Source organism: Thunnus maccoyii, chromosome 19, assembly GCF_910596095.1.
Source record: "Thunnus maccoyii chromosome 19, fThuMac1.1, whole genome shotgun sequence".
NCBI lineage: Eukaryota > Metazoa > Chordata > Actinopteri > Scombriformes > Scombridae > Thunnus > Thunnus maccoyii.
This window is the reverse complement of record NC_056551.1, coordinates 15,883,220-15,902,188: the sequence shown is the minus strand read 5'-3', so window position 1 is coordinate 15,902,188 and position 18,969 is coordinate 15,883,220. Positions and strand designations below refer to the sequence as shown.

Below are 18,969 nucleotides of genomic sequence, written 5' to 3'. Positions count from 1 at the left end.
TGCGTGTAACCCTCACTGGTCGTCATTTGTATGTAACGGGCCTCGAGCTGAAGAGAGAGTCGCTTCACTAAAAGAGCCTCGTTACATATGAAACCTCAAATTCGATTGAACTATGAGGGGTTGAGTGTGTGGAATAGCCACTAGTCTGGTTTATCACTATTTGTTTGGCCTCTATGTCTGTGTTTTCCCTCCTTATATAATTAGAACATGAAAAACACATCTATCTACCAAAATATTTTTGCACGTCATCCCACAGATTTCTCTCAGTAACCATCATGTTTATCTCATCTTCTATCTCATCTGCATGTTCTCTATTACATGAATTAAATGTTTTTTTTCTTAACATCTGGTTGAGGTTGCAGTACCCTCTTTTAGGTCATATCAGTGAAACCACTGCTGTAGTGCCCGAGTGACTGAACTGTAGTTACAGTGTGTGAGATACACAACACTTTAATTAAGTCACAGGATCTCTCTCCCCCCCTTTTTTTTCTCTCTCTCTCTCCGGCCCTGTGAGTCAATCAGACTCTCTGCCCTTCGTTTCCCCTGTGTGGGAGGCCGGTGTGCTGGCCTGAGTAGCTGGGAAAGTCCCATGATTTATGGCCCTTTGCAGGCCTGACTGCCTCTCACCTCGCTGAGATAGAGCCAGAGGTAACGAGGACTGGTTGCTCCAATCCACTCTTCTATTTGGAAAATCCAATTTTATTCATTTGGGATTTAAAGGCACTTCACAGCCTTCGCCGTCTGATTCACATACTATTGGTAGATAAAATTGGAACGATTTATCCGGGTACTTCTGTGTGTAATTGAGTAGATTTTTTATAGGCTGGGTGATTATCACATGGATTAGATGTTAATGATTAAGCAATCCGAGGGGAGAGAGAGAGGGGCATTTCATTCTCAGTTTCACATGGTAGAGTTTCATTTCCTTATTCATTACTTTTTTTTTTTCTCTTTTCGTGTATGCTCCATAGAGCCTTGTAAAAGTGTTGGATGCATTTACGCAAAATGAAAGCAGCTTCAACCGAAAAATGGTAGGTCTCCTTTTTCAGTTTGGCCAAGACGATTTGTTGTGGCTAAATATTTACCTTGTGACTCTTTGCCCTGGTCAAGTGTACCTAACAGTGCTGTATCAACAATATTCAGATATAATGTAAAGCAGAAAACACACTGCTGCATGAGACCAAAGCCCTCACTCCTGCACTGACGGCTGAATCATTATGAGGTCCATTTTGAGGATTTCTGCACTTGTTTCAGTCTCCATCGGAAGATCAAGCAGCTCCATATTAAAATCAGCCAACCTTACACACAGAGAGGGACACGTGTGCACACATACCAGCAGCAGGGCAGTAACTCAAGGCCAAAAGGAGGTTTATTTTTATCATGGGCAAAGGCGCCAAATCATGTTGGTATGAAGGGGGCTATATAAATGCAAATTGTATTGGAGAGCTATTAGTCCTGGAAAAGGTTTGTATGTAAATGCCCTATAGGACCACAGTGGAGCACTCGTCCAGTTCAGATTAGCAGGGTTTGTGGCAAATGTGCTGCAAAAGACAAAATCGAAAAGTAGACAGAAAATGCAATTGCCTTGTGGTAAATCATTGTGAACAAGGTGAGAAGTTGAGTAATTGAATGGCCAAGGTGTTTCTATGTAGTTTATTGTGCATGGAAGAGAGATGTATTGAGGTCTGTTTCCTGCGAGCATATTTATAGTCATTTTGTGCATGGTACACATCTTTTGTAGTACCTGTAGTACATTTTGTGTTCCTGAGCAAAACACAGTGTGGACATTAGCACCTCTGCAAGAAAACAAAATGTGAATGAGCAAAATGCTGAAGCATCACTGAATGAATTACTGTTGATTAATGCCTACCTTGTTTATGGCCGTGAATCTGTTTGACAGCATGTCAAAAATAGACTTTGTGGTCGGTAATAGATTAATTAGCTTATAGTATTGAATGAAAAAAAAAATTGTGATCATTAAATGACCAAACCAAACATGATGACACAGGATGCCTCATCATTGGAAAGAAAGGAGAGAATATAATAATTAGGCATTAAGCTGTGAGAGACAACACTAGCGCAAGGCCGCCCTCTAGCTTTTACTAGAGAGACTCACAGGCACACATCACATACCAGTCATTAATCCACCACACAAAATATAGAAGTTTTGATCTGTTTACTCAGTCATTGTCCTCATACCCTTACATTTAAAGTCGCACATTACAAAATGTTACAAGCAGAAACAGCAGATAAGACAGCCTAATATTTACAATATATACATTTTAAGATACAGGGTTAAGAAGATAACGTGAAATCTGTTTTATTGTTTCTATTCATACAATGTTTTTTATGCTGGTAAGTACACAAAAACACAGTGAAGACAGAGTAAAAGAAGTGATAGTTTCATAAAAAATAACAACACAATCAGTCATCTCCTTATCCTGGACATAAAATGACCGAATGGGTCAAATTTAAAGTGCAACTGCAGTTCTTCAGGGATGGTTCGTCAATTCTTCTTCCGAAATGTTATATTCCTGCACACCCAGTTCATGCCATCCTGGAAAAACCAAACAGACAATCAATGGCATTGTGCTGTTAAAATTAGCGAGGCGAAATTCATGTGAGCCTCAGCTTCAAAGTCCATGTATGTGCTCTAGTTTATTGCTGATTTTCAGGGCAATAACTTCCTCCTTTGACAGCCTACTGATGTTTTCTTATGCACTTAATAGAGGAAGAAGGGAGCTGCCTCATAAGTTGAAAGCACTCATTGTATGTGCCCTCTGATGCAAACTAACCAATAAAATCAGGAAATCGAGGCAAAAAACTGTAAAATGCTACTCAGAGTGGACTATTATCTATCTGTTATCTATTTGATGATGTGTAATATATTGACTAGGGTAGGGAATGTTGTTGTTTTAAAAACATTTTCCTACTGTAGTTGGTTATGGGAGGCTGAAGCACTTTAATACATATAGTGAAGACTTGGCAGCAAAGCCTCTTTAGTCTTTATAGAGATGAGAACATGCTTCACTTTGAACCACTAATCTGGGCAATGATATAGTATGTATAATTTGAGCGTGGAGCTGTACTATTTTAAGGATCAATGAATTATAATTTCATGGATATGACAACCTTAAAATCCCCCTTTTACTGAAAAAATGTGTTTTTCTTCTTGTTACTTCACTTGGAGTGAGTTTGACATTTATTTACATATTCATAATTTCTAAATTTTTTAATGAGGAAGAAGAAGTAGATGTAATTAAAAAGAATTTTTAACAGGTTAAATGAATCTTTTTATCAAACACTTAGTACACTTATTGTTATTCTAAGCAGAGTATTTTTATATTTCTTAAAAGATGACTGGAGAGGGTCTTTAAATTTACACCCAGAGTCAACTGAATATAAGACTACACGGATACTGCTGGCTTGTTAGTTAACATGAATAGGTATTTTTAAGTATAATAAGTATTATAAGTATTTGCCAAGTAGTAGTCAGTGAGTTTTAATGTGACATGTGTCAGTTCAGCTGTGGTTATTGTACATCCTAAGTTTTCAGTCAGTTATGGTGATTAGTTTATCATTTACTGCTGCTTTTAAATGTATAAACTGTGTTGCTGAAAGCTACTTTAGCTATCAAAAGTCACTATGTCAATGCCAATATTGTGTAAGTGAGAATTCAAACTGACTTTGAGTGCAGTTGGTGCCACTTTGCTGGCTGCCCTGTAGTCTCAACCCTCGCTGGTGTATTCATGTTGTGTTGTTTGCAGACAGCGTTTACCTGCACTCCCTCAGCAGTGAGTGCTGAGCAGGCCTGGACCTGCCACATGCGATCTCGGATAGTGTGCAGATTGAGGCTCTCTGCCAGCTCAGAGGCTGGCGTGGCTGTCATCAGGTCCTGCTTGTTGGCAAAGATTAGCAGAGGCACGGCAGCAAGCTTTTCCTCGTCCAGCAACTCAGACAGCTCCTGAAGGAACAGACGCACAAGTAGAGTCAGTAACATAATCAACTGTCTGATTCAGAAAACGAATCCGATTCTGAATTTAAAATGAAAATTTATAGACTGTAATTGACATGCTGTGGTCTTCATCATCTGTAATCATCCATGATCGATGTTTAATTCCCACTGTTTGTGATGAGTCAGCACCCACAATGAGAATCTCTCTTGTTTCTATATATAGCAAATAATCACATACTGAAGAATGTTATTCTATTATTGCAAGATGTAAACTGCATCTCACCAGACTCGTCTCTTCCAACCGTTTCCTGTCTGAGCTGTCAATCACGTAGATCTGCAAACAGTACAGTCATTATTAACAAACTGATCTTAACATATGTAGAATAATACATCATGAAGACTACAAGCAGCTTGAACAAGCAGCTTATGCGTTTCCCAGCAGGCCCTACCAGCACATCTGTGTTCTCAAAGTAATTCCTCCAGTAAGGGCGGATCTTGCGTTGACCTCCGATATCCCAAACATTCAACTTGAAGCCGGACGACTGAACGCTTTTTATATTGAAGCCCTGTTCAAAAACAAGATGGATGCTTAATGATTAATGTAATACCTGAAGGAGGTGAATTAAAGCATGATTTGGACATCTGTTTGACTGGAAAATGTCTGTGTAAAGATAGAACAGTTTATCACTAAGTGGGTGTGTGCAAATTTGTACTTGTGTCGGTGTGATGTGGCTGATATCTTCGGCTGCCAGCTGTTTCAGCAGAGTGGTCTTGCCAGCATTGTCCAAACCGAGCAACAGTAAGCGCACCTCCTGTTCTGGAGACTGCTTCAACCTTCGAAGAATGGACAGCAGGCCCTGCAGGTGAATCAGAGTGCACGTTCCAAATTTAAACCGCATTTAAAAAGACAAAAGCCCTGCCAGCATAGTCTCACTGTATTGTTAAAGGGTCACGGCTTAAGCTGTATCAGGTAAAGCTTCAATAAGCAGCTGGCTAGCACCCTGCGCAGCCTGCAGCAGTCATCAGTGGCCAGTCTGCTGACAAGGATTGGCAGACGAACCTGTCGCAGCATATAAAGGAGGTTAAACACTCGCCTCACAGCAAGAACCATCTAGAGCATGAGGATTTAGCTGTTAGCCGCTTGTAATGACATACACATGTAGGGAGACAAAAGCTCTCATTGGTCAGCCCAGATTAGGCGAGTGCGTTGTTAGTGGCTTGTGCCCAGAAGGTGGTGAGGAAGGCTTTGGCTCAAGCTCTGCTAAGATGACTCTGCAACCTACTGTGTCCATATTGGAATCAACAGATTTTCTGTCAATAAAGAAATTGATTCATATACTAATAACTCCAGCACATATACAGTAAAACACATCTTAAAAGTTACCTATTCACTTTACTTTTTAGATTTAATAACTTTACATTTTGTGGTTTAAACACTTTGTCTTCCCCTGTGTCTTCTTTTCTTTCCCCTGTTAAGACATTTCAAACTAGCTGCTTTGAAAAGTGCTAGATAAATAAGGTTTGCTTGCTTGCCTGCGCTAAAAGGAAGTGAATAATCCAAAAATAACATTAGAAATGAATACACTAAAACGATTACAACTTGCCAAACCACACATTTGAGCATCACAGGTATACAGCTTGCTACCACCAGTGACAGCACATATTTGACAGTGACGACATGTGACCCACACTAGCTGCTCTATTCATGGGCATCTACTGTTAGACAGTTGTATCTAACAATATCCAGAATCACACACATGTCCAGCAACAGCAACTAACAATCATTCAATGTAAATATAAATTAAAAGTTTCATTAAAGTAGCTATGGCTACAACTGTGAATCCTGATAACTCACCATGTTTTCCTCAGGTGGAGCTGTGGCCCCTGCTCAGGCTGAGTGGATTAACTTCATCCTGACCATGCTTCTTGGAAGAACAGCTTTCAAGTTTGGTTACCAGGGGAACCGCGGTGTGACGTGGCATGACAGGCAAAACAGAGGTCCAAAAATAATACAAATTGAAATATTTACATGATTTCGACACAAATACAGAAATCATTTTTTAAATTTGATCAAAATTTTTACTGTTTAATTGATCTTTCTTATTGATTTTTTGTGTCATGATTATGATTTTGATACATGCGACAAACACACTTTTTAAATTATATTATTATTATTATTATTATTTAAGTTGGTTTGCAATATTGCTTATTCATTTTTTAAAGTTATTTAAATTTATTCATTTTTCTCTTTTGATTTTTGTATTATGTATCAGTTTATTTATTAAAAATGTTCCCCAAATACTCATTTTACTGTTGGTTGGCTTGTAATATTACTGTGCTGTTAATAAAATTGTAAAATAAAAAAAAAGATTTGTAGCAATCTTCTGCATTGAACTGGAACCACAGACTGACATGAACCATGGATGAATTATAAGAACTTATTATATCTTATTATTATATCTATGACATGAACCCTGAAGCCTTATTCAATTTTTTTTTTTAGAAACAACTTTATTGAAAAAAGTATACAAGTTTACAGCACCTTGTGTATACAACTTGTATCTACAAGCACGCCAGGGGGACTAAAGGTTGTAATAATGAAAAAATAAGTAGTTGATTTTAAATGTTACAATAGTTATACAGCTTTTAACATTTTTTGTTTTTGCTTTTTTGTTTGTAAATTTGAAGATTAGATTGAAGAAATGTATTGTTTGATATGGACAGTCAGCTCTGAAAAGTTTGGCTTTGGCTTTTATGTTTTGTTTGTTTGTTTTGTTTGTTTGTTTCTGTTTCCTTTCAGCCAAGGTGTATAGGATATAGGGGGTGGGAGGGTACAGGCTGCTTTTGTTGGTTGATTGTTTTTTGGTAATGTAAATACCCTGGACAGAGATGTTGATATGAGTTTTTCATTCATTTGGAGTGCATGAGGAGGGGTGGTGGTGGTGGGGGTCACAAATATATATATATGAAGCAAATTAATTAAATAGAACTACTGGAATAGTGAAACTGAAATATATGGTTTTTACACACGCATACACAGCTCCCCCTACAGTTCAATACTCGACTCAGTTTCATGTTGCTTACAGGCGCTGTTTCTCACTCAAGGAACAACAAAAACATGTCTGAGTGCGACGAGCCGAACCGTTAAGTAGGAGCAGCAACCTGCAGTCACCTCAAGTAGCCGTCGATTCGACCGACTGCTATATGATTCCCGTCGTGTTAACGGCCGAAACCCCAGAAAGATGCCGCAGAAAGCGCTGGGATCCATTGTAGGTCTTCTTTGTACTGGGACCTGTCTGGTGCAGGTAAGCCGGCGCTAGCGCTCCAGGAGTCGGCGGGCGCCTCCAGTCGAGGCCGAGGCTCCTGGGCTTTGTGGAGGCCTTGTGCCGATCCCTTTTTTGTCTCCTCCACAAAGGAAAATGGGCACGGTTCGCTACTGTATACTGTGGATGACGTCAGTTAGTCAAAGTTTTGATGTTTATATCGACAGTTAACTTGCTTGGAGGTTTACGTTAGGTTGTAACTCGAAAAGCTACACGGATGTGTTTTATAACCTCAATTTCACAGTTTGAATCAACGGTGGCCAGATTAACGTTAGCAGTTGCTAACTGGTACCCGGCAAATTGACGTGTTTATTCATGGTTGTTATAGGCTAGCCAGACAGAGCAGTCAGCCCCAGTTTGCTTCCCAGATATTTAAATTTTTATCAAAACTAGTTGATAACGATATGAACCCTCACAATGGTACTTTATCGTCACATTTGTTGATATTATATGCGTATTTATTAGCATAATGACATCGTTCGGCAGTGAAACAGAAACGTTGGCGTCATTCGTTTATTATAGTTGCCGTTAAAACCTCTTTTAATTCACTCAGCAAGGTTAAACATGGACGAATGACTTAAGAGGTTTTGGCACTTTGTTATATTTTAAAAACAGATGCCATTGGACTGTGCCTTACTTTCTGACTTGTTGGAGTCCCTATCATAACAAACCCTTCTGTTTTTGTGATTGTATTTCCTGATTAATGTGTGTTAACTTTAAATGTGTTGAAATAGTCATGTAACTCACTTTAGCATCGGCCGCATTCAACTGTAGCTGATGTTGTTGGCTAGGTGGCATTTTAAAATTAGGTTTTAAATTTCAAGTGTGTTTTACCTGTATTTTAAAGTTCCCCTCCACTCAAAAATATGTTGAATGTTTGAGCTTCACCGTGCAAAATGATGCATGTGCAGAGTTTGACACTTGAAAGCTGTTTTCACATTCATCTTGCTGAAAGTGGAAAGTTTCTCTGTGTTCTTTGAAAAGCAAATTTTAAGGGACGGACCTACAAGCCTGATTTGTGACATCATCACAAATAGTTTGGAAGCCAGTCCTGGTCTAATATTCAATTTACACAAGTGTGATGTGGAAACTTGAAGCCTCCAATGAGCAAACATTGGACAATGACAGTGATGTAGAAGACATCTTGTGTCCAACAGTTAAACTTCTGAAATGAAATATATTTGCATATTTATAGATTCTGGAGTATTTAATGATTTAGAAGGAGTAGATGTGATTTTAAGGATTTTAACAAGATAATTGAACTTTTTTTTGGTGGAAAAACCATATCAGACAAATTATTATACAAAGAAAAGTGTTTTATATACATTTTGAAACATGTCTGGAGGGGATCATTAAATATAAGTATCCCAATGTGGACACACACTAAGTGACACGGACGTGACTAAATGGCTCACGTATTGTGATGTCAGCCTATCGATAGCTTGCTATTCTTATTTCTTGTTTACTTGTGTGATTGAATATTGACTCAGACATTCACTCTGTGTACACTTTCTGTGTATTTAAGGGGAAGGAGTTCTGTTTTGGGGTAAACAATGAGCAGTATCGCTGTGAGATGGGGTACTGCTGTGGAGAGACAGAGTGCTGCACCTATTACTATGAGCTCTGGTGTAAGTTACAAAATATTTTTTTTGTCTTTTCCCAATTCTTTATTCAGATAAATTACATACTGTTTATTTGTGTCCCATCCGTATTGTCCATTTAATTCTCTGATTTGGCAATTTGCCTCAAGTATTGCATTGATTTGTTTATTTTGTCATTCTGAAATGAAACTAAAATATACTGAAAGTAAAAGCAACTCAAGCCTGCAATTTCATTAGTTATCTGTAGATGATGATCATATTACATTGAGCCTCTCTCCTCAATAGGGTTCTGGTTGGTATGGACCTTGATCATCATGCTGAGTTGCTGCTGTGCCTACCGACACCGGAGAGTTAAAATGCGCCTGCAGCAGGAGCAACGTCAGCGTGAGATCAGTCTCATGGCCTACCAAGGAGCCTCCAGCTCCTTCATTTCTCCTCCACCACTCAATTTAAGTGAGTAGTCTTTCTTTTTGCTACGGGTTTATATTTGGAGCAGATGATATGCTTTATTCGTTCCTAGTTTTATTTTCAGCTTTTTAGTGTACAATTATCTCGCAGTTCTATACTCTGCCTCATCTTGTAGCTTTATGTTTAGGCGGTGAGTTCCTCAAAACCTATGATAGTCTGTGAGTGCTTTCTCCATTCAGATGTTGTTTATATGTTAAATACAGATGTTAGGAGCTACAAACAGGGTTGTGGTTGTGTGTGCTTAGAAGCCTGGATCATTTTTTCTTCAACTTTCTCCAGTACCTTCATGCATTTTCATATATTAAGATATTCCAGTCTACAGTGTAGACTGGAAAATTACATTTAAATTGCCTCTGACTAGGGGTGAGCTTGTTCTACGTGGGATGTAGTAAATGACAATATTGAATACAAATAGTCAGGTTTTTTTTTTTAAGCCGTCGGCATGAGACTCACTTTAGCGTTTTGCTTCTCTCGCTCTCTCTCTCTCTCTCTCTCACTCTCTCAGAGACACAAAAAAGGAAAAAAACTCACATGCATACATTGCACACACTTGCCTGTCCATCCAGACCACTCTCCTGGGCGAGTGTGTGTGATGTATGTAGGTGAGGTGAAGCATGTGTTTTTGTATCTGACCGGTAACAGTTAAAATTTCTGCTAACTGCAAACTGTTGTTGTTGTCGACCTACTGTTGACCGGAAGCTTCAAGTCCACAAAACTGTCCAACCTCGTCGAAAGGGTCGGCTGACCCACGTTAATTCATTCAGATAGTCCCAAAACCCGAGTTTGACCTCCGTCTCGGTCTGAATGGGGTATTTGTCTCTACTGGGTCTGCCCTAAGGTCTTCCCTGATTCAGTGTAGGAGCTGCAATCAGAGTGTGGCCAATTATCTTCCAAACTTCATGTTTGCAGCTTGCATCCACAATGTTATTCTTTTGTCACTACACTCCAAGCTCATGTACATAGTTGAGGGTCAGGATTAATATGATCAATAATCCAAATGTAGAACTTTGCTTTCTCAACCACCAAGATCCAATACAGTGTCCACAATTACAGCAGCTGATGCACCTAACCAGCAGTGATTCTCAAGACCTACAAGTTACCTGAACTCTTCTTGAAACAGCTGCCCTCCCCACTGTCTTCCTGAATTAAACGGCCACCTTGTACTGAGAGTGAGTCGTAACCTTAGAGTTTGAGGTGCTGATCCTCATTCCGATCTTGTCATACTCAGCTGCATATTACGTCAGGGTATATTGGAGCTCATTGGGTGATGCTGCCAGAAGGACAGCAGACAGCAGAGATGCCACCCTAATGTCAGTGGTTACTCCAGACCTTGGCTGAAACTTGATATTGTATCCACTAATATCACAAACAGGAGTGGACAAGGTGCACACTTGTCAGAGTCCGAGGTCCACCGTGAACACGTTTGACTTAATGTCAAGAATGTGACTCCAACTCCAACTGTTAGTGTGTGTAGACAGTGACTCACACAGAGACTCTGCTAACACGTACTCCTGTTTAAACATGCAACCTCGATGTGTACAATATGATAAAACTCTTTAAATATATATTCTAATTTTATCTTCTGAGAGAACATAATTTTCTATTTTCAACTCATGTCTATAAATAATGTGAGTGTGAAATAAATAAGAGGAATGTACAAAATATAATATGGTTTTAAAGAAGAATGGTCTGTTTTGAAACCATACATATAAAACATTGCCATTTAAAATGAAAGCACTAACTTATACCCAACCCTTGTAATGGCAAATTTTTGAAGATTCAAAAATAATTGCAGTGTTATAGTAGGTGGGACTAGCATTTGAGAAATGCTATCGGACTTTGAATCCCAATGAATGCTCTTAGTATTGTTTGGATTAGGTTTTGTGATATGGGGAAATCCTCAGTAGGTACACAAGAATGTTGCGCACATATATTAGATTAGTCATTATTGAAGCGGTTGCACAGCCTCCATCCTTCCCTTCCAGTTGTATAATGGTAGGAATACCCAGCAAAAGTTACATGATATTTAATCAGAAACACCTGCAAACCTACCTGTTTTTAGCATGTGGATTACAGAAGGGCCTCACAGACACAGTCTTCTCATGAACTGTAAGGTCTTTGTCATTTGGAAATGAATCAGAGTTATTCATTTATTTTTATTAACTAGTAAAGATGCTGCTTTGCTTGACAAATTACAAATCAGCATTTCAGAGGTTTAACTGCTTGTGATCCTTACATGATTAGGTAAAAATGAACAATACTAGTAATACAGAGTCACATGTACATACATTATGTAGTTTGACTACAGTCTTTACTTCATTTGAGAGAAAATAACACACAAACTTTGACTCCGGTGATTTGCAGTAGTATTGATTAGTTTTACTGTTTCTGGGGTCTCTTGTGTCATGGTTTGAGAGATCACGCAAATAATTAGCATGGATGTTAGCGGATGTATAACTGTCTTCATGGGGTTGATGCTAAAGTTTTTGCATTTGCTGACTTTTAGGGTTTTGGAACGACTGCAAGCTTCCTGACTATGAAGAGGTGGTCGGTCACCCCCCGACACCACCTCCCCCTTACTCTGAAAACCCTCCTGAGGCGACTCCGGCACTCCCTCCACAAGTGAGCCAGCCTGACATCGCCTCGGTGCTACAGCCCCTGCCTGAGGTGGAACCGAGGGCGGAGGCCTCAAACTCACCATCGGACCAGGAAGCAGTATCCATGCCGATCCAAGCACAGTGTCTGGCAGAGGAGAACGCGGAGGAGAACGCGGAGGCTCCGTTGATGGCGGCGGCGGAGGAGGACGAGGAGCTCGTCACTCGGCGTCGGCACGTGACCGGCGACTCAGGGATTGAGGTGTGTGTTTGCCAGCTGGACGTGGACGAGGGCTCGGGGCTTGAAGAGGAAAGCGACGAAGAGCACCGGATGTGCAAGGTCGCCGGAGGGGACTGCTGCTCCGGGCACCAGCAGCAGATCTTCAGACAGAAGGAGCACACCTCTGAGCTGCCCAACCAGACCGCCAGCACCAGCACTGGAGACCACATGGTGTGATCCACAACACAACTAACCAGCTAACCGGTGCGGCTTTCTGCTTCACACTGGGTGATATGAGATAGCTGTTGCCATCATCATCACCACAGGGACTGTCTGTGCTTTAATTCTCTGAACTAACACATAGGCATGTTGTTAAGATGATGATGATAACTAATCCTTCATGGCTCCTAATTAGGAAAGACAAATAATACATTGTGTGGAGAAACTCCTTTTTTTTTGCTTTGCTTTTGCTTAGTGGGGAAACCAGCAAACACATTTTGATGCTCCATTTGGTATGTTTTTTTTTTTTTTTTTGCTGCTGTTAAGTGAGCGAGCGTCACTGTGTTGCGAGAAGGCAGCAATTCATTGTGACTGAAACCAGAACTGAATGTCTCCCATGCTCCTGCTCTCTGCTGTCATGTTTCTGTTTCTGTCTCGCCACTCTCCTTTGGTCAGAACATTTCCGGCCATCCCTCCATCTGACATTTTACCTCTTGTGGGATGGTCAGCTAGAGACATACCAACACGGTCAGCAACATTTCCCCAGTCTATCCCCACTACGACTTAAGCAGAGGAGTCAAAAAAAACAAACCTCTTGAAAGATTTAGGAAGATACTGGAGAATTCAACAAGAGCACACATTTCCTTTTTCTCAAAGCTGTGTGTGAGCGTGAGAGTTTGTGTGTGTGTGTGTTTGTGTGTGTGTGTGCTGTGAAATCTAGGACACAGCTGCACGGTGATGGCACGGCTCTGAGGTCATGGCAACCAGCGTCTGGTGTTCTCTGGTGTGAAGTCGGTGGGATTTTTTTTCACATCTAAAGTAGGGGAGAGACTAAACACCCACACATAGCAGAGGAAGGAGATACAGGAAGGAGTTTGTTTAATCTTCGGGTATTAAATTTCATCTACTACCCCCCCCCCCACCAGCCCTTGTTTCCCTTCATGATATCCATATTATGGTCTCCACAACTCTGTGGTCACCAGTTAGCATGACTGTAGGTGAGGAGTGACCAGCTTTTCATGAATAAATTGATTGTGTGCACTTGATCTCCCCACTTTGCATTAAATTGATAGGGCTATGCCACCAAATCTTGTTATCAATGAAAAGCCTTGTGGTGGCCCTATGTTAGCGTGTTTTATTTCCTGCGTTGCGTCAGCAGCAGCATTTCGCTCCGATTATAGTTTAGATGTTGAAAACGAAACGAAGGATGTACTTGCTTCTTTTTTCTTTTTTTTTTTTCATTTCATAACCAGCTGTGCGTCAGTAAAGGCCACAGATGTCACCGTTAGTTGCAACAAAGCTCCTGACAGGGGCTGCTAGAGTGTGAACTAGTGAGTGGATGTTATAGTGCAGTAGGGGAAGGGTTGAGTCTTGTTTGTGTATCTTTTTAAAGTGCTGTGTAGCATCTGGTTGAAATACTTACTCAGCACTGAGGTGGATTAACAATTAAAATCACTGGTATTTTGCATGAGGCATGAATTTCTGTGTTTATATTTGAGTAAAGTAGCAGTTGTGCTGCTTGCTTTGCCCATCTGTTTATTAAAATGACAATGGATTACAGTGGCTGCACAACTACGTTGACAGATGGCAGAGTAAAGAAATATGTTAAGTGTATATGCCCTGGATCTAGTTTGATCGTGTTGTTATGACTGTATGAGCCATGATATTCCGTTATGCAGTGCTGGTAGCTAGTTAGCTGGCGCTGTCTCGACTCCCCGTGGCCCCCGTAGCTCTCGGCAATGTGATGGATTTGTTGTGGTATTTTCCACTGGCAGCAGAGAGCGGGTGTGTTAGCAAGTTGAGGTGGATGCAGGCTATGCGCTGCAGTCTAGTCAGTGTTGGCACAGCTGCAGAATCTATTGTGATTAACTGCATGCTCCTCTACGTCGCATGTTGCCTGCCCGATATACTGTATGTATTCAAAGCATAGTGGTAGAACAGGGTGTTGTCAAATAGGAAAACCACCGCAAAACATAATTGTTGGAAGATAAAAAAAAAAAGTCTTCTGACTTGAGGCAGTAACTGATAAGTCAGTAAATGTTTCATTGAGAACTTTATTTGGAAAAAGTTTTTTTTTTTTTTGTCTGCTCTGATATTTGTGTCACAAATGGGCACAGTGTAAAGACTGAGGTCAGCCATCCTGCTTCACACAAGCACACAAGCTCACAAAACACTGCATTGTCACGATGTTTAAACTCCATGGTGCATTATTCATTGTTCTAGATGAACTCATTAAAGGTAAAAATGCCCTAAATATCATTTAAACTTCCAGTTATCACATTTCCAGCAGTCCAAGTAGAGAGTAAACGCTAAAATTTCATGCTTGTCGTACATACATATATATATATATATATATATATATATATATATATATATATATATATATATATATTCAGGTGTTAAATATAGCCTGGTATGTCTCTATTTCCAGCACTGATTGAACCCTGACAAGGACACCTTTAGGAAATTCCTGGCCTCTTAAAGACATGATGACACTGGGTTCCGCACATAAATGTGTTTAATTTTAGTACCGTTTCACCTCCCTGAAAGGAACTCAGTGGCCCATGAAAGTGTTTCCTCTTTCCTCCAAAATGGCAGCAGCCCCGAGCCCGTACCGGCTGTGGTTGTGTTTGTTTCTGTGTTCTACCATCGGAGGGACTGTGCGCACTGTTGTGGCCAAAGCGTAGGAAAAAAACAATACGAGAGGCCCAGCGCACCAGATATATCAATATAGAGTGAAACAAAACAATGTACAGAGGCTTATGGCTTCAATTGGAAGATAGAATTCAAACATGCTGTCAGAAAACGTTTTGCAGCAGTTGTGAAAGACAGCAGTGGTTTGAGCAGGTGCTTAGATATGAAGCCATACTAACATGATGACAATGACCTTTTTCTGAAGAGCCGGTACACTGTGAGCATGACTGCACACCGATAAGCAGAAGTAATTTAAGACATCTTTTGACCAACACACCTCAAGCTGCCTTGCCAAGTCTCTAGAGAGCAAATGTCTTGATTATGGAGCTGCACAATAAAAAAAATAAACAAAAAAAAATAGCATCTGTATGCAGAAACAGATGTGCTACTGCCTTATTAGAGTAGCTGTAGTCAAGTGGGTTTTTGTTCTGTATTTCTCCTGATTAGTAATTGATTTGTTTTGTTCCAAGCATGATGGCGTCAGAGCAGAGGAGGGAGCTTGTTTTCCGAGAAAGCGCGCTGGCCTTTTTTGAGAAAAGGGGATGTGGGTTTATAAAAACATTTTTTTTTTAAACCCTGCAAGATTTAAACTGTCATGTGTTCTTATAGACTTTTACTTTTGGTTTTGTGACCGAGGTGTTGAGGGTAGTGTTTAAAATACTGTGTGTGTGTCTAGTTAGTTGTGGCACTGATAGAATTAGTCAAGACCAAATTTTCAGGTTGTGCTCATTCTGTTTTTGTTCCACAGATCTGGTTACAATTAGTTACTAACTGACTTGAAAGCATGAGGAAAATGAGTAAAGGATAAAAAAAAAAAAAGAGAGATTTTTTTTGTAGTTCTATGGTTTTTTGTTGTGATTCATCCTGTTTTATGTTTTTGGAGGACAAAAATGAACTCCAGTAAGAGATTTGCTTTGTAATCTTTTGCTAATGTGCATTACTTTGCTTATGTGTATACAAATGTAGACATAATAACAGGGGAGAGGGGGTTTGAGGAACAAGGGAAGGGATTCTTTTGTGCATGAGCGAACTGGAGGTCCATAGTTTTCCCATTGCCAAACAACTACTATGCCTCCCTGGTTTTTTCGCATGTTTACCGAGATTAAGGGCTATATCAGTCATCAATTGTGGACAAACATCCATTCATCCGTGCATTGAGTGATTTGTCTGCTCTGTGCTGTTTATTCGAAGCCACAGTTGCTGAGATCCACTAGCTGTTTGGATTCGGATGTACTTTTAATGTTGCGGTGGCCGCTCATATTTAATAATAGCTGATTGTATATGACCGTGTATGTTTGTTTTATAGGCTTAAACTTTGCCTTTTTTTGTTTTTTGTCAACCTCAACGGAGGTGCGTGATGCGACATCCCTCCCACTCCCACTTCCACTCCCACTCCTGCCCAATAAGAACGATTGTTACTGCATGTGTTGTGGCGACTGTTTTTTTTTTTTTGTTTTTTTTTCGTGAACTGTGACCCCACGCTCCATCAAGCTCCGTCTTGGTAACAGACACGCCGCAGCTGTTTGTTTTTTCTCAGCAGGGGGCGGGGAGGGAGGGGGGGGGCACAGGACACATCCACCCATGCAGTTGACAGAATATATTCTAACCAAAGTCGCTGCCATCTCCACGCTACAAGGATCCATCACTGTCTTCAACGTTTGTGTGTATGTGCGTGTATGTGTATGTGTGTGTGTGTGTGTGTGTGTGCGGTAGCCATGTCGATGGCCGGTTTGGTTTCCCACTCTCAGGGTTATCTTTTAACAAGCAGTGCTAGAATTTTAAATGACCCACCAGTCTCATAAAGCCAAAGCGGTTGTTCCACGATTATTGTTCTCCCACCCCCCCAACCCTCCACCCCCTCCACCCCCTGTTGTCGCCTGATGTTGTTTCTGCATCACGCATCTCTGTAGCGTATTGTACTTTACTCAACTAGGCTATGCAAAAACATAAACCTACTGTTATATGCTGCGACCCCCTTTCTCACTCTCTCTGTCATGCGTCTGTGGGCACCAGTACTAGCAATATAACTCTCAGTACTTGTGGCACTGCACTGTACTGTAATCTCTTCTTCTGGTTGGTCTATGTATATGTATTTGTTTAAGAAACTTGTATAAAAGAAAAAAAAGTAAAAAAAAAAAAAAAGTACTTGTAACGCTACTACAACGATGTGGTGAGTATGTATGCTTCAGTGTCGGCTGAGGGGCTTGAGTTAAAAAGCCATTCTGGTTTATATATTCTTTTTTTTTTTTTTTTTTTTTTTTTTTTTCCTCCCCTCCTTTGGCTTTTTCCAGTAGAAATACAGTTTGCCTGCCTCCTCAACCACTAACTCTTTATACTCATGACTTATGTATAAACCGCATTATTAAGCTGTCGAAGGAGAAAGTTGAATATATTGTGTTTGTTGGATGATTTCTTTTTTTTGGTATCTTTGGTCTGTTCACCACTTTTTCCATCCCTCAATTTTGTTGCACTAATTCAATGTGTCCGGTTTCTCTGTTTTTGTTCTTTTTTTTTTTTTTAAACAAGAGCTTTCTTCTTTTTCCACCTTGAAGACTTTTCACTGACTGAATATTTAACTGTTGCCTTTAATCTTCAGTTATTATAAACACAATACGTTTCGAAATTTGTATATTATACATATGAAAGACCTCAACACGGGACACAGTCAGCTTACGTTAGACCAGGGGACGTCGGGGTAATACAGGAATGCTTTGTGGGACCCCTCAACACTCTGAAACAATATCTCGGTTATCAGTGTGATTGTTTCTGTCAAGAAACTGGAAACTATGCTTTTTTTTGTTCTCAACCATTGATAATACCAAACAGATGGAGGCGCCATGGTTGAGCTATGTGGGTTTTGTTTTTTTTTTGTTTTTTTTTTTTCATTTTTGCCAAAATGAGAGACACCCCAGCTTGAGAAGGAAGCAGGCATCTACAAACACAAACTAGACTCTTTGTACATTGTTTTTCTATCTTTAAACAAGCCAAAATGAGTAAAGTGGAAAAAAAGAGGAAAAAAAAAGCACTGAATGATAGATAGAAATGCTTTGGGTTTAGTAAGAAGTCTGCTGTGTACTGTTTGGGTCATCATTTGTATTTTATTTTTTTAATAAAACAAACATTGGCACTCAACTGACTGCCTTGTGTCATTTCTTGACTTATTTGTTTGCTTTCATCCGTTTAAAGGACGGATTCACAATTTTTCCAAGTTAGTTTTAAAACAATAGTCAGGAGCCCAAATGAACATTGAAGTAGGTTTTTCTTTCCATAATCAATCCTCCTGTTCATATTGATCATTAGAAGATCCCTTCATAAAGCACTAACAATGTAAGTGATAGGAGCCAAAATCTACAAGCCTCATTCTGTGCAAAAGTATATTTAAAAGTTTATCTGAGGCTAATATGAAGCTTCAGCCTCCAAATGAGTCAAATCAAGTAAATATCTTTCAGTGTTAGTCTTTTTAGTGCTACAGTTCATCCTTTTGTTACTATACTTCCACTGCAGCTCAACAGGGAAACAAAGAGGGAATTTGATGCTAAAAAGACTGTAAATGTGTCAGATATCCACTTGATAATGACTAACTCAGACTGCGGAAGCCTCATATAAGCTTCAGACAAACTTAAATGCATTTTTGTACAAAATGACTGTGTGGACACACTGTGGATTTTGGCTCGCATCACTTACATTGAAAGCACATCTTTTAATAGCCAGTATAAACAGGAAGAACAATCACAGCGAGGAAAATCTCTTTCAGCGTTCATATGGACACCTGACTGTTGTTTTAAGACCCAACTTTTTTTGTGAACCTATCCTTTGACCACAAGTTTCCTCTTGCTGGATCCTTGCGTGTCGTTAAGGTAACAGCTTGTTCTTTGAAGTGTTCAAAAAGAAACAG

The 18,969-nt window shown here is 39.9% G+C and overlaps 2 protein-coding genes across 5 annotated transcripts; one reads left to right on the top strand and one right to left on the bottom strand.

Moving 5' to 3' along the window:
- Positions 1–2,180: 2,180 nt before the first annotated feature.
- LOC121885628 (ADP-ribosylation factor-like protein 3) lies at positions 2,181–8,191 on the bottom strand. Of its 4 annotated transcripts, none has more exons than XM_042395288.1 (7): positions 7,128–8,191; positions 5,811–5,893; positions 4,669–4,812; positions 4,405–4,521; positions 4,239–4,289; positions 3,779–3,964; positions 2,181–2,557 (listed from the first exon to the last, which is right to left on the bottom strand). In XM_042395288.1, exons 2-7 carry the CDS (start codon positions 5,811–5,813, stop codon positions 2,507–2,509), a joined length of 552 nt encoding a protein of 183 aa, XP_042251222.1. In that variant the 5' UTR covers positions 5,814–5,893; positions 7,128–8,191; the 3' UTR covers positions 2,181–2,506. The 4 variants fall into 4 exon arrangements, with proteins under 4 accessions (XP_042251222.1, XP_042251223.1, XP_042251224.1 ...); XM_042395289.1 differs by having other exon boundaries at positions 8,026–8,191; XM_042395290.1 differs by having other exon boundaries at positions 8,113–8,135.
- wbp1 (WW domain binding protein 1) lies at positions 7,179–14,732 on the top strand. Its single transcript, XM_042395286.1, has 4 exons — positions 7,179–7,260; positions 8,804–8,906; positions 9,165–9,332; positions 11,854–14,732. The coding sequence occupies exons 1-4, from the start codon at positions 7,198–7,200 to the stop codon at positions 12,396–12,398; spliced, it is 879 nt and encodes a 292-aa protein (XP_042251220.1). The 5' UTR covers positions 7,179–7,197; the 3' UTR covers positions 12,399–14,732.
- The last annotated feature ends 4,237 nt before the right edge of the window (positions 14,733–18,969 follow it).

What these genes read in the sequence shown, in the direction of transcription:
- LOC121885628 (XM_042395288.1), bottom strand. An exon ending in GCCACATCACACCGACACAA is followed by an intron (nt 4,522 to 4,668) that starts GTACAAATTTGC and finishes GTTTTTGAACAG; the next exon opens with GGCTTCAATATAAAAAGCGT. An exon ending in GGTTGGAAGAGACGAGTCTG is followed by an intron (nt 3,965 to 4,238) that starts GTGAGATGCAGT and finishes CTGTTCCTTCAG; the next exon opens with GAGCTGTCTGAGTTGCTGGA.
- wbp1 (XM_042395286.1), top strand. Translation starts at nt 7,198, where the DNA reads ATGCCGCAGAAAGCGCTGGGATCCATTGTAGGTCTTCTTTGTACTGGG. An exon ending in CTGGGACCTGTCTGGTGCAG is followed by an intron (nt 7,261 to 8,803) that starts GTAAGCCGGCGC and finishes TGTGTATTTAAG; the next exon opens with GGGAAGGAGTTCTGTTTTGG. An exon ending in CTATTACTATGAGCTCTGGT is followed by an intron (nt 8,907 to 9,164) that starts GTAAGTTACAAA and finishes TCTCCTCAATAG; the next exon opens with GGTTCTGGTTGGTATGGACC.